Below are 15,673 nucleotides of genomic sequence, written 5' to 3'. Positions count from 1 at the left end.
AGCCACCTCCAAAATAAGACTCTGACAGAGCAAGAGTGAAACACAAAAATGAACAACACTGAACAACTGTGGACCACAAGTGTGTAGAAAGACACAGCCAGTACAGCACAAGAGGCCTTGCGACAAAAGGATGTTCCTGCTACAGTATTATGCCTTCAACAGAAAAATTAGGTAAGTTTAATTCTTTAAGAAATCTTGGTATCTGGTGTATCCTGCAATTTATTATTTAATTTTCCAACTTTTCAGAGCTGGAAAGCCTTTTAATTTTTGCTTAAAAAGAAACTCCAATGAGAGCGTGTCAAATTCTTAAATTTCCTTGTTTTGTCATGTCTTCCAATGGCAATTTTTTCCCAAGGATTATGTGAAGAAAAATAAGACCATGCGAAATATTTAATTCAAAGCTGTGAACTGAACTGAGTACTCTTGCACTGCCATCTGTGACAGCCTTTACTGAAGCTTGCTCAAGTCTACAGAGCTCTGTCACAATACCTTCAAGGTACCTTCCTGTAAACTCAGGCAAATTCACCAGCACTCCGGTGATGGCAAGGTTAGAAATACCATCAGGAAGTAAAATCATCTCAGAAATGGGTATTGTGTAGATTGGAAAAGTATATGGGGAAAATAATGAAAACAGACACTTGGATGGCAAGAGAAGACAAAGATTTATTTTTACTGACTTTCAACTGGTGTTAAGATTGCTTGAGAGACATCCAGTAAATGTGTAAGACCACCACAGATGTGACTACATAGGCATATTCTGTCTATCTTGCTACCACGCCCTCTCATTATAAAGGCACTAACTATAAATAGTATGAAAACAAACAGATAAAATGCCGGAACAAAAAAGGATTGCTTGTATGGACCTCTATGTTTATGTTTGTATACATTCATGCTTTAAATGTACAATTTTAAAATTAATTTATGAGATCACCTTTATTTTGGCAGTACAACTGATAAAATGAAACATGCAGACCACACAGTTTGACAAAACTCAGTGCATAATTTTGTCAGAATGAAGCAGTTCTTTACCACCCCTTGTGAGCTGGGAATACATTCATATTACAAGGCAAAAAAACTCCCACCCAAAACAGATAACATCTGGCTTCTGTTTAATTCATCTTCTTTTCCACATCTTCTCCAACATCTTTGGATAGTAAAATCTACATCTGACCACAGGCTAAATTGGATGGTTATATTTTAACAGTCTTCATAGTGCAGCAAGGCAAGACAGAGCTGCCTGTGTTCACTGTTCTATCTCCAGGCTGTCCATTTTCAAGTCGGGTGGTTTAAAGCTAATCACTTCTTCATAGGTAAGTTCTGTAAAGGTGGGGGGTAAGGGAGACAGAAGAATTAGGTGAAATTCTCTTAAAAAACAAAAATTCCAGATAAAACAGTTCTATAGACTCATGTGACTTGCAGTTTGTATTTCCAGCCTTTTTAAGAGTCCAGATCCAAAAATAGACTGAATTCACTAGGAATCCTTCTCTTAACCTCAGATTGCAAATTAGACTCACAAATACTGTTATTGTACAACATGACTGTCCCCTTCAACTAATTACTAAACCACACAGGCCCTGAAATGGAAACATCTATTATGCTGTCAGATGACCTGCCAAAATGATGTAATAAAAGACAAAGTATAATGGAAAATGGAATCTTTAAAAGCACTCAGAGGTTTTCAAATACACACTTTTAACTGTAGAGCATGTTCTTTATCATCTCTCAGTCAATTGCCTTCAACATAAATCATTTGCAATTCTGTGCTAATGCCTTACGATCTCTTGTTTTTTTGGGTGGGGAGTTATGTTTTACTGTAACTAATGTAATTTTAAGGTCCTCTAAAAAAAATTTTCTTTTGTCTTAGAAGCATGTAACAGTTCTATTTTCATCAAGAAGGGCTTCGCTAGAACATGGGTTCCCTACTGTTTTACTCTGATTTAGGAATAATCCTTTATCTTTTCATGCTGACAGTCATGTCGTGTTGTCTCTCTTGGACATTAATGGAATATGTCGTCAGTGGTTGCCTCTTCTGTAATTTCTCAAGTTTGATACCATATTTTAAGACCTTATCCTGTTCACATATAACATATAGCTAACAGTGCATTACTTCAGGTTCTGTTTTCCAAACAGTAATGTTTAGATCATGTCAAACTCAAGCCTATTAGTTTGTTTATTAAATAGCTCTGAGACAGCTGCTACACCTGCAAGTGTACCTACAACTCCTCTAAAAAGTAAGTAAAAAATCTTATGCTTGTGCTCTAGTTGTGTTATGCTGTATCATGGTGCACAGTGACCCACACGCCACTTTCAGTGAAGGATTTCTCTGAAACAAATTATGTGTGCAGAACTGCAGAGGTGAGAGGACTTGTTAGGAGACTCTTTCAGTGACTGAGCTGTAGCTATTAAATAGCATATGGTAACAGCCAGATCCAGGGAGGAGCTAGAGCAGTCCTGAGTGAACTTGGAGGAAGCCAGTGTCCTCACAAATTGGACACCTGGAACTGTATTAGAAATTATTCTCACTGGCTGTACATCGTATGCTTATAAAGCTCCTTACCTGCTTCTTGTGCCAGCTACTCAGCAGAGGTATGTGCAACTGGAGCAACAGCTAAGAGAATGTGTAGCATTCAACTGTGAATAGCATACTTTTGGCCTCTAAAATTTTGAAATACTTTCTAACCGATTAAACACTTTTGTAAGAAATCTATGAGCTTGGGCTGCAAACCTCAGCAGTGTGCAGTGTAGGCCAAGGAAGCACATAATGTGTAAGACAAAGTGTCTGAAATATCATTTTACCTTGGGATCTCTTGGGATCTCTTGAACAGAAAAAAAGCCTTTTTCCCCCCTTTATAAAGAAGAATTTGACCTGTAGTTCCAGCAAGGACAGTGATGTAGAAAATAATACATGATAAATGATATGATACTGCTCTTCCTAGAGAATTCACCTTCACATTCTCATTTCAGTTTAGAAGGTGTTAAGCTAAGATCGTTGAAATTATTTCAGGAACAGAGTTTCATCACAAACAGAAATCAGCTTCATAATTCGGAAATTGTTAAAATTTCCAGTTTAAGACTCAGTCAACTGAAAAAGCAGAAGGAAAAAAGAAATAGTTCACTCTTAAGTCTAGCAGGCAATTGAACTCAGCTCTAAACAAACAAGATGTATGGGTGGTGCTGGAGGCTGCCAGGTTTTGCGGAAGAGAACATGGGTAAAGAGTGAGCAATGCCAGCCAATCCTCCTTGTTTGTACAGACACAGTAGACTTCTAGAAAAGCCTTTCCAGGGCTTGAGGAGGTTGATTTATTGTATAGAGAGCCACGACCCCACTATTACCTGTCTTTAAGATGTATTTGCTGTAGTCAGTCTGTTTGTCTCCCCTGCAATGCCCAGGATAAAACATAGCACAAGTGGAAGGGCAACAGTAAGACAAGGGAGACATCATAAACCTAACCACTATGCTAATACATTTTTACTGAACCTTACCAGACTAAAAGTTATAGAATATACAAATAGAAACAGAAGACATTTATTTTATAAAAGACATCTTAAGTCAAGGAAAGACCTTTATTGATAAACAGAAACTGTTAGTTTTCTACAACATTATTCTCAATTTAAAATCTCTAGTAAGGCATTTTTAGCATAATATGTCCCCATTAGACAGTGATGAAATTGGATTGTACTTTTCAGTGTACTTGCAACTGAACGTTTGGCCACCTTACTTCTGTGATACTGCAGTGCAATATGATCATGATGCAAGCATGGAATTAACTAATAAAAGATTGCTGCAGTATTTCTCAAAGAAAGGTTCTGGGGTGTGACTGCTAAGTAAAATCATGAACTCTCATCTCAAACAGGAGCAATAGCATAGTTTAGTTATTAATCCTAATTTCTTAGCTACCTAAAGAATTATTAACAAAATACACATCCACAGGGAAAATACTACTTTCTGGTTCTGAAAGAGCTAGACCAAAATCCCAAACAGTGTCACTTGCCCTAGAACACTTACTTCAGCTGGGCATCTGATCTAGAAAACTAAAAGCAAAACAGAATGTGTGATTACCTGGTAATAGCATCAGCTTTTAGTTAAGTTGAAGACTGGTACAGGGAATCTAGTGAGGAGATGATAGAATGAGGGAAGAGAGCAAAGTCCGGAGAGGAAACACAAGCCTTTCCACCCCTCCACTCCCACAAGTACATACAGGGACCTGTTTGCCTGAGGCTTAGAAGTTCAAATTCCTCTGGTTAGAAATGGAGGAAAACTGCAATTTAAATAAGGTTTTGTTCTGCTGCATGTATTAACTGCTGTGTGCAACTCTGATACCTTTCCATTCATCTATGGTTCGCTCCTTATTCTCTATTGACTCGTCGTACAGCTCGGCCTCAGGTTCATCATCCGGATCGTGATACTGGACAAAGTATGGATGTGCAAGCGCTTCCGAGGCAGTAATTCTTTTATCACTGTCTAATATAAGCATCTTCTCAAGAAGATCTACAGCTAAGGGAAAAAGAGAAACACGGTTCAAAGCCAGAAGAGATAATTTAGAAATAAAAAAGAAGGCAACTGTCGACACACAGTATATCCTCACTCACCTTAAACACAGTTAACATTATTGGCAAACTCACAAAATTCAGGTAAGATAACAAATAAGTTTTGAAGATTTTATACTGTGAATACAATTTTCAGAGCTGAAGGAAGCTTCTGGTTTGCTTGTGGTATGCACAAAAGTTCATAATAGTCCCTTTGAGATCTGATTCACCTCTTCAGACATCCAAGGACTTAATTCTAAAAAGATCTGTGTGTGCTTATAAGTTAAATACGTGCTTAAGTTTGCAGTGATCAGGATCAAGTTAAGTAACTTGTGAATAATAAAATGTCAATGTGAGATTACTTTTTTAATTAGCGGCACCAATGAAACAATCAGATGAAAACCCCAAAGCAACTTTACAGGGCCCAGAATAAACAAAACATGTTTGAAGTTGACCATTGAAGAACACTAGAAATGAGAGATATCTGTAAGGCTGAAATTAGTTTTGTATGGAAATTTTATCCTAACTATTTAAAATATTATAAAAAAAATGTTAGCGCTTTCATAAACATTGGCATTAGTTTTTCCTTATCGTATTAATACATAACATGCTGTTATGTACCTCAGGCAAATAAATCCCATTTTCTGTAAGAAAGTGTTCACAGCTACCTATATTTGCAAGAATAAAATTGGCATTAATACACAGATTGAATTAAGAAATTGTCCTGTACAGGGCTAGGAGTTGGACTTGATGATCCTTGTGGGTTCCTTGCATCTCGGCATGTTCTGTGATTCTGTGAAAACATTTTAACTCACAGTACTTCCCTATAACGTGCACTTGATGGAACTGACCAGGCGCTGTAGGGAAATGACTCTGGTGACTCTTGGCCCTTTGCCATGCCACAAGAAAAGCTTCACAGAAACATCTCTTTTGCACAGGCAGAACCAATTGGTTAGACATAAAAGCAATTGTGCAGGATCAGACCAAGGGTCTGCCTAGCCCAGTATCCTGTGTCCAACAATGGCTCATATATTCCTAGGAAATAATACTCAAAAGGATCATTCAAACAGCTATGCTTCCTGGTATGTTCTGCTTGCCAGCCATTTACAGCTCATGGCCTTCCTGAGCCAGAAGTGATGTCTCTAATCTGGATCCCATGACATTTTTATTTATTCCTGCTATTAGCTGGCTTTTGCTTTTCATCCATGGACTGTTTCCACAGGAGATTCCCATAACCTCCACCAGAAACAAAAGACACAGGCTTCATGAAGGGAAAACAGTCTCAGGATGAACAGTTAAGCAATGCTCTTCTCACTGGTTTGATCACTACTATATGGGATCATATAGCAAAGGAAGGCTTGTGTTCCTGTGTTAGTGAAAAATTTTATCTGTATTAGTCTGAATTTCTTACCTAATGGATTGGCACCACGAAATACTGCTTTCAAATCCTGTTGAGGCATATGTGGAAGAGATTCGATATATTTTCTTGCCTAGGAAAAAATCAATATACATACCACATGCAGAGAGGTTAAGTTTTGCTCAATAGTAACTACATTAAATCTAAAAAACTCAACATTATGTTTCTTATACATGGAAAACCTTTACATAAAACCATAATGTATGACTTTGTTTTAAGCAATCACTCCTGTATACTGCACAATAAGCAAGAGAGTTTTAAGCAGGTGTATTTTGGCTTAAGGGTTGTGTGTTAGCACTTTAGTTATCACCTGCACTTACTGGTTTATTGCAAAATATCCTCTAGGAACATATGCATGTAATGTTCAATCAGAAATTGCAACTTAAATCATCTTCCAGTTACCTTCAGCAAAATGGTATCATTCAAACTGCAGCCTTTCCTCCTCTCCTTTTTTTCAACAGTAGCTTCACTAACCAAAGTCTATTCCCCTGGAATAGATTTTCAGATGTTTAACAGTTTGTCTTGTCACTGTGGCTGTGAAAGGTTCATCCAAACTCAGCCAGGAAAAGCCCACCTGCACGCCAGATCCGCATTCTGTACTGTACTATACTACAGTACAATACTGTATTATCACAGCTCACATAGGGTCAGCGTGGAGCCTGACATTAAGTAAGCTGCAAATTTCTAGGCTGAGGCAGACAGGGCAGCAAGAGAAAAGGTTGAATGCTGGTCCTAAGGTTGGGATCAGACAGAACAGGGAATTCTGAAATTGAACAGTTAAAAAAAAAGCAAATGGCTATTTCCAAATCCATAAAAAAACCCAGCTGGTATTTGAACAAGCCTTAATCCTTTTAAAACATACTTGTGTTACACAGATGTCTCTCTCACTTAGCAAGCCTGTTAGAAGGACACTATCTGCAGAAGGCTAACTAAGCATCCTTGGCCTACTCAAGACAGCAATGGAAATAAAGTGGTTCATACTAAGCAGCTCCATGGCTTCAAGTGAGATAACAGAATTGTGGAGTTACCTTCTGGACTATTAAGAAGTGACTATAAAATACTGTGACATATCACCTGTACAATCCTACAACCACACTTGGGAAACAGATCCTGTTCCCTACACTGTTGTCTCTCAGCCATCATCTTTATTTCTGCAGCTATGACGAACTGATGTAAAGATATTTTAAATCATTACATAATAAAGCCTCTTTTCAAACTGTGTTCTTGTTTAAGAAGGCAGATATATTTACTTTTTCTGTTTCTTGTAAGATGTAAGCATATTCTAACAAAACTCTAGACTGCCATTAGAGACATATTTCAGAGTCTTACTAAAGGAAGAAAGCGTTTATGCATTACATCTCCGACTCTTTAAAATGATACTAGTATTTTCCCTTTTTATTATGGGGGTTGACAGCAGCCAGGCTTTGTTAAAGGATGATTTCTTCTAAGCAGCTGTAGCCTGTCAGGCAGAGAAGGATGTTTAAACACTTAAAAGTCAAACAGAGGCTTTGCTGCACTCATTTTATGCCTCTAAGGTTCATAAAGGCAGCTAACACCTCCTAGAAGGCCAAGGTGTGCTGCTCTTATTAGAGCTAAGTCTTCCAGGACATTAGTTTACATATATATATATACACATATATACATATATATATATATATATATATATATGAACAGCAGGGCAAAAGAGAGCTATCACACATTCTCACATGAAAGCTATAAATTAGGGCAGAAACAAGGTAGATTTATCTTATGACAAATATCTGTGGATTTGTGGATTATTTGTTTCTCTATGGACATCAATCAATATCACTAATCCAAACATGACTGAACAAGATACAGTGAAAATTACCTCCAACCTTGCCCAGAAGTCCTTTGAAAACAACATAGACCTATCAAAGTATACTTACCAACCTGTCCCCTCTGCTTATATATTCACCACAGAAACCCAACCAACAGAATCCAGATGTTTAAATTACTCTGAAATACAAAATACCTCAGTAACTTGTGCTGAAACATCCCATGTGGCTGATTGTTCAGTTTCCAATTCTTTAATCCTCTACTTATAACTGAAAATAGGCTCGACATTTCAGCAAATCTCTGACCTTGCTGTTAGAGGAATGTTACGAATTGTTCATGGCTGCAAGCTGCATTAAGAAATATCTAAACAATAAGGCAAAACTACATGGTAAAGAAGAGCTACAATGAAGGAACCTCCTTGCAATTGGCAATTACCTCCAAGCAAGGTATGCAGCTCCTTTGACATTGCTCCTCTAACCAGGCAGCAGCAGCCCAGAGGTGACCTAGCAGCAGTCCCATTCATTAACCTGGTTTTTGTATTCTCCCTGTGCTTTAAAGTTATAATTAGTCCCAGCAAATAGTTTCAGGACTCCTGTAGCTCACTGAGGTATGCTCTGAAACACAACAAATTAAAAGACAAAAGCAGATACTATTTCCAGTAAGTAATTAAAGTGCTTAATCCCATGATCAAAAGTTCAGAATCTTACTAGTTGTGGGTAAATCACACATTTGTATACACTACTCTGAAAAACTGTAGTATCTTAATAACAATACACAAAGGCTACATAAGGACCTACAAGACTATAAAAGGACCTATGCTTAGGACAGCACAGTATGAGATTTGCTGTTTGATGCAGTCCCTGGCAAAAGGATGGATGCTTAGTTAGCCTCCTGCCCAGCCATTCCCAGGTGCTGGGTACCCAAAACCTCTGGGACTGTGCTTTGGCTGATGAAGTTTCATTATGCATGGACCTTCCAGAAATATAGCATTGTTCTGGCTCTCCTACTGCTCCTGCTTACTTAACCCACTAATGTACTCATTACTAAGGTCAAAGGAAACCCATCAATATACACACAAGGTGAAAAATAGCTATTAGTATTAGTCTGAAGCGTATACAGAAGAGGTGTAAGATAACAGCTGCAGCTAGGGAGGTATCTGCGTGCTCCTGTTTATCTGAACTTTTACACTGTGCTCATCACCTGCCTTTATCAATCAATACCACATGTCATTCCTCAGCTGGATATCCATGGTTATTGCTTACAGGGAATCCTTCAAGTACAGCTTTAGTAAAGAAACAAAGTAGAAATTGTTCATTTACTAGATTACTATTCTAAAGAAGTCACGTGCAGATTTAAAAAGCACACTCTTAACTATGGATATTATCAGGGAAGTAGATCTCATGCAAGGATTCAGAGACGAATAAATATGATTTTCAAATCAGGGATCTAACTCATGCAGAACACACATTATTGGATTCTGATATCTCTGTTTAGAATCCTTACAACAATGGAAACTATGAAAATAACAGACATCAGCTTTAATAACAACAATATAATGCTCTGAGATGAGTATGAGTTTGAATTTTTTTTATTATAAGAATAGCAACAAATTAAATGATCATCAGGACTATTTGCTTAACTCCTTTCAAAAACTGAGTACATGAGAATAAGTATTAAAATTAATCCAGCTGAGAGTCAAGGGATCTGGATACCTCCAAAAAGAACTTTTTTTTAATGGTGGCATTCTAGCAGCAAAAAACAGACAATTTTAAGGTGTTTGCTCATTTCCAAATCAGAGTATCTGTGTAACACAGTCAGTGACATATGATGCCAATTAGGGAAAGAATGTCAGTTAACCAAATGAAGCTGTGAACTCACATGTTCTGATGATATCTTCTTCAGAAGTTCAGAACTGGGTGTGCCCACAACTTCCATTATTCTCTTTAGTTGATCGATATCTTCATTATTTCAGGGAAATAAACAGCATATGGTCCCTCTGGGTTTAGACAATTAATGAGCTTCCATGTACATAACTAAAATGTCTAAAAGTATTCAGCAAGAAAATTATACCGCAGGCCATGGAAAGATACAAATTCATACCTGCTTAAGCCTAGTCCTGGAGTATCAAATTCTCTACTGTACCAGATTAATCTGTCAGGTACGTCAGCTGCATGAAGAATATTGCTTTTCTGTCCTAGTTCTCAATTTAATATTCTTAAGCTTAACCTTAATAGCACATTTGTGTTTCAGCAATCTGAGGGATTTCTGAAGATCAGTCTAGTATGATACAGCACGCAGGGCTAGATGACTAATCTTAAGACTGGCGAGTAAAAAGTTCTTATTTTGTAGCTTTAAAAATCTGTTTTATATTGTTCTCAAGATTAAAACTTTGAAAATGTTCATTTCTCATTGTCATAGATGACCTGTATAATACATTTTTTATAGAGACTCAAGGTTATTTTACAGCTTTATTTAAATTGATGTAATCACACAACTACAGACAATATTTTATAACAGCAAAAAAAAAAAATCTGAGTTCTTGAAAACTAAATGTATTGATTTTTCCAAACACCATGTATCATGTAATCAAACAGTCTGGGGGACAGTCATCTCCATATGATGAACACCTGGAGAATGCCTGTGGTTACAATAGAGTCTAATGATGCTGAGCACAATAGAAAGGTCAGCGGAGAGACTTGGTCTCAAGCTCTCTTAACAGTATTCCAGGCAATTCTAACGTCATGATGTTTTGCACCTGGCAATAGCTTAGTTTTAGCAGAAGTATTTGCTTTTTGAGGGGTTTTGGAGTTGGCAAGAAATGCCAATATTTAGTACAGAAGAATGTGCCTTTGTTTCTCATATTAAAAGCTTTTCTCCTCTGATGCAGTTGTTTCCTCATTCCTTACTGTGTGTTTTTCTTCAGCTTTCTTTTATTATTTTACTGCTCTCCTCAGCAACATCTCTTTTTTTTTTTTTCCCCTGCCAGCACAGGAAACGCCAATGGAAATCCCTGATGCTCCATCAGGGACCACAGCACAGTGCTGCAGAAAAGAGAGGGTTTTGTTGCTCCTGTGACATTTCTGGAACTTTCTGGCTTTTTTTAATAACAGGACACAGTAGGCCAATTAATTTACTTATTATTTAAAAGTTAACTCATTTGCATTTTAGGAACATCCAGCCTAAAAGCAGTTCTATTTTTAAAAATCGTATTAGCTGATGAAAAAATAGTGCCTTTACTCAGCTTCAGTTCTAGCATGTGTTATTTCAATAAGATCTACACATGGAAGATGTCTACTCTGTTGTAACTAGTTTATTATTTAAATACAGATACACAACAAAGAATAAATGTAACTTATTGTTGAAACATCTGTTACTGGTTTTTATCCTAGCAGTGAGTCTCATATTCAGTTGTCATATACACACTGAACTGAAAGATTAGCAAATTGTTAACTCTTTTACCAGTTTGTGACCTCAAAAACATTTCCATAGAAGCACTCAATTCCTTAGGCAAAAAAGGAAGAATTAGAGAGTATTTTTGTAGCTGCATTTTAAGTTTTATACTAAGGATACAATCATTTCCTGGAAATAGAGCCTTCCCTTTCAATAGCTCTGCCATGATACATCCGACCGACCATATGTCAACTGCCAAAAACAGAGAGAGAAATGTGTACAATGAATCAAAGTGACCCTTAAATACAATTTCCTCTTGGTTTAAAACTATCACTCCATCCAGCTGTAGCAAAATGCAAGCCTTCACAATTTACCTGTTTGATTGTAGTGCATCCAATTTAACATAATTTCTGGAGCTCTGTACCATCTTGTTGCAACATATCCAGTCATTTCATCATCAGTTTGTCGAGCTAAACCAAAGTCTAAAATCTACAGAATAAAAATAAAATAATAATTTTTAAAAATCCCCTTTCACTTTTGTTATAGGCCCTGATTTTCCCCATTTCTCATTTCTGAGTTTACCATAGTCCCTCACTATCGGTGAAGTAAAACAGGACCACTCTGCAGATGAGCTCATCTGCTCTCCCTGCTGTATCCCTGTAGCCTAGGGGTCTGCATAGAGATGCTTCCACTACAATGAGCCTGGCCCTTTGTTCTCTAAGGTAAACTTTACATTTTCCATTGACATTCATTTGCTAAAAATAAGCACTGTTGCTATTAAAAATGAAATGCTATTATCAACTGGGAATATTTGTGTAAAATGCCAACAGCAAGTGCCAGTAGCCATTTCAAGATCACACAAGCTGATCACAAATCTGCAGAATTTCTGTTGTTTCCCTCTTATGTCTAAGCATTTACCCAAATCACACATCAACCCAATGCCACTAGGAAAGAAACATATATTCTGCATAAAAAGGTAGATTTAAATCATATATCATCTGTTTGTGGTAGAATTTGCACACCAAAGTAACAAAGCAGCTCTGTTTAGGTACAGATAGGCTTGATTGCAAAATGTTCCCCTCCATATGCTTTTCCTTGCTTAGTTTACATTGATGGGAAGTTATTTCAATTGATTTTTTTCTGTTCATCTTTGCTTTTTATTCTATTCTCTGATTAGTCTATGCCCCACTAATTATGGACCCTAGCTCTAAGAGAGTCTGCTGTGAAAGTGTACCATCTGAGCCTCAGTGCTGTTAAGTCAGTCATCTGAGCTAGCTAGCATCTCTTCACATAAAAATGTGAATAAGACCATTGAATATCTCCTGTGCTGAGATCCAGGATTATTTATTAAGCTGATGGCTAATCTTTTTCATTGGCAATAAGAAAATTTCAAGAGGTTCATTCAAAATTCTTGTTATAATCCAATTAAAAGATATGAAAAGCCTAAATAAAATTATTAAGATATAAATAAGACATTAACATCCTTATCTATAATATACTTTAAAAGCATAATGTATTTCTTAAATAGGGAAAGAAAAATATATGAGGCAAATGAGGCACAAACAATGGCGCGAAGCTTAAACACTAATGCTCTTATATTTATAAGGGTTTTTGCAATACTTTTCCCTAACAGCTGATCCCTTCTATCAAGTATTGTACACACACATTTTCCTTCTTTCTGTTTCTAGTTCGTTTTTGTTCGTACTTGGAAATATCTACTAGTTTGTTCTATTAAAAATAATTTGAGGAAGTAAAGCTATACATATAAACAAACCAGAGAGTGGTGTAACAAATGCTAGGCAGGGAGGTGCACAGATAGCACAATAATAGAAGAAAAGCAGTAAAAATCTCCTTTACTTACAGTACAAAAATACAGCACACATTTTAGAGTGCATGATCAGAAACAGATGACCCATAAAATTTCACAGATGCTGAACATATATGCATGAAGACATTAAAGAGATAATAATGAAACTTGCTGAGCATCTGCAAGTGTCACTGAACCAAACAGGAACTACAGTTTCTCACCACAAATCCAGATCTGCAAGAACCTAACTGCACTACTCTTATTCGCTATTGTGATTTTTTGCTGATCTTGTAGTATTTGGAGTCTTTTCTTAAATCCCTCGCAGCTGGAACAAAGTGATTACATCAGAGTATTAGAAACAGGGAGAAAGACGTTTCTGGCTGTCATGGTGAAATGCTAAATTTCTCATTCTTAGGTTTAAAGGCTTAGAAAGCTACAAGACATCTTTTCCTTTTCCTGAGTCTCATGCTTATTATGCAATATTGTATCACACAGACACAGAAAGAGATGTATTTATTTAGATGTGTATATTAAAAATAGCATCTGAGAAGCATGGATTACAGGGTTTTTTTTGGTTGGTTGGGGTTTTTTTTGGTTTTTTACTGCCTATAACTGGTAATACTGATATATTTTTTGCCATCATTATTTAATTTGGCTTATATGTTCTACAGATATAAAAATGAAAGTTTTTGTAAGGTTTCATCTAAACATGGCAGATGCAGATACATATCACAGGTCAGGCTTCCAAGATATACTCAGTTAAGTACTCACTCATGGGCCAAATTACTAGCTATTATTAGCTAATTATTACCCCCACCATCTGTGGGGTATATAGGGATGAACATTTTGCAAAGATTCTTACATTCATACTAAATTAGCATTTGGGAGAAAACACATGTTCATGGAAATGGTTTTTCTATGCCAGCGGAGGAACAGTAGCAAACAGTTGAAATTAATGGATTCAGAAATAAAAATGGTAGCTAATGTTTTCTCAGAAAACTGTCATCTTGAGAGCTTTTTTTACAACATTCTTCATTACAACAACATGATACCTACCCTCAATTCACAGTCTTCATTTACAGCTAGGTTGCTGGGCTTCAGGTCCTGTGGCAGAACACAGTTAGTCAAGTACTATTTTAACCTTTTAAAGTATATTGTAACTATTTCTTAGTAACACACTTGATGCACAGAAGGACATGTTCCATTCATTATTACACCAATGAGTGAACTCACCCGGTGGATGATTCCAGCTGAGTGAATATACTGTGAGACAAAAAAGAAAAAAAAGGTAAGATTTAAATTTAGAGGTGAAGGGAGGTAGAAGTCACTTGTCTTATTCTTTTGTTTCTGAGACTGACTGTTTTATATACAGAAAATACTTACGTCACACCACATTTTCAGATCAGAGGTATGTCAAACTTCAAAACCTCCCTGTTTTGTCTTATCCAGAACTGGGTATTTCAAGAAAGGTAACCATGAGTTACTAGATTCCACCACAAAAGAAAGCACTTGCAGTGATTCTTCTGTTGAAAATTTCTTCTCAATCTGGAATTTGTTCCAGTCTTAGCTGGAACATGTTGATCAGCTAGTGTCTCAGTGAAGTCACAGTATGGGAAGGTGACTTAACATCATGTAAGAGACCAAAATACCTACCTAGGCCATAGCATTACTTCAGGTCCACTTTCAAAGCAGAGACTCAAAGCAGTATTTCCATGGCTATTTAGTGTTTCTGCTATTTTACATAAAACATTTAAAATCGAAGATTGAGAAATGCTTATTCTGTCATTGCCTATCATTCCCTTGTCAGGATTAACAGCAAATTTATCTATCATATTACTTATCAACATCAGCAAGACCTTGAAAATGTTCTGTTTCATTCTCTAGAGGTGAATTCACCTTTTTTAGGAGCAGTGATTATATGCAAAATCTGTATAGCAACTGGGAAAACCCAAAGAAAACACAAGGGCATTCTCCGTGTTCCAGACCTAAGCACTGTTTATCAGAAGGCCAGGCCACCTCTCAGTGCTCCTCACAAGAGCTGCGGGCGGCTCAATGAAGATGAAACCAAACTACTGCTTGTGACAGAAGGGGCCGTGCCCCTGCTCTGCTGAGATGACCACAAGAGCTCCTCTCGGTGCCACCAAGCAGTGCTCTACCAGCCAGCTCAGAAGCCTGGAAAACTGCAGCTCCACACTGACACTGATTGCTCATTCGGCTTCCGCAGGATGCAAAGCCTGTGCTCCACACTGCTGAACACACCTACCACCACCAGCAAGCCCAAAGCATACTCAGGTGTGTGAATACAAGTTGCAGTGACTCCAGCATAGATGTGAGGAGATATACATGATATACATGATCAAATGTTCTCCAACTGGAATTTCAATTCCAGAAGAGACAAGCCACTTCCCTTCGAAACAGAGCCAGAAATGCACCTGAGTGCATTTCTGAAATTAATATTTACTTAGAGTACAATTCTTACTATGATTTAGCTCTGACACAAAAGATAGACTTATAAACAAAACCTCAAGCTGGATAATTAATGCCAGAATCCATCTTCATAATTAAGCTATTAACTCATGTAAATGAGACAAAATAATTAAGGTCTCAGTTTTGCAATTATTATTCGCTAAAATCTGCACTTAAATTGACAAAACTTGCATGCATGAATAAGAACTACTGTCTCAGGCACAAGGTGACTTGATGAAAATCAGGTAATAAGTATATTTCAGAACCAG

The 15,673-nt window shown here is 37.1% G+C and overlaps 1 protein-coding gene across 1 annotated transcript in view; it reads right to left on the bottom strand.

Annotated features, from left to right (window-relative positions):
- Window positions 1–643: 643 nt before the first annotated feature.
- The window catches only part of MAPK11 (mitogen-activated protein kinase 11), a 32,170-nt gene continuing 17,140 nt past the window's right edge, over window positions 644–15,673 (bottom strand). Inside the window, exons 5-12 of the mRNA XM_051795674.1 lie at window positions 14,172–14,201; window positions 13,995–14,042; window positions 11,506–11,620; window positions 11,312–11,383; window positions 9,620–9,699; window positions 5,939–6,017; window positions 4,322–4,495; window positions 644–1,317 (exon numbers count right to left, since the gene is read on the bottom strand). Of these exons, the coding sequence (XP_051651634.1) occupies window positions 1,244–1,317; window positions 4,322–4,495; window positions 5,939–6,017; window positions 9,620–9,699; window positions 11,312–11,383; window positions 11,506–11,620; window positions 13,995–14,042; window positions 14,172–14,201 (672 nt within the window). The 3' untranslated portion in view covers window positions 644–1,243. The remainder of the gene's footprint in view (window positions 1,318–4,321; window positions 4,496–5,938; window positions 6,018–9,619; window positions 9,700–11,311; window positions 11,384–11,505; window positions 11,621–13,994; window positions 14,043–14,171; window positions 14,202–15,673) is intronic.

Source organism: Manacus candei, unplaced genomic scaffold, assembly GCF_025592945.1.
Source record: "Manacus candei isolate 608988 ecotype Guabito, Panama unplaced genomic scaffold, ASM2559294v1 h1tg000043l, whole genome shotgun sequence".
In the NCBI taxonomy this organism is placed as follows: Eukaryota; Metazoa; Chordata; class Aves; order Passeriformes; family Pipridae; genus Manacus; species Manacus candei.
Note: the sequence above shows the minus strand (reverse complement) of the source record. Positions and strands in the feature narration are given on the sequence as shown.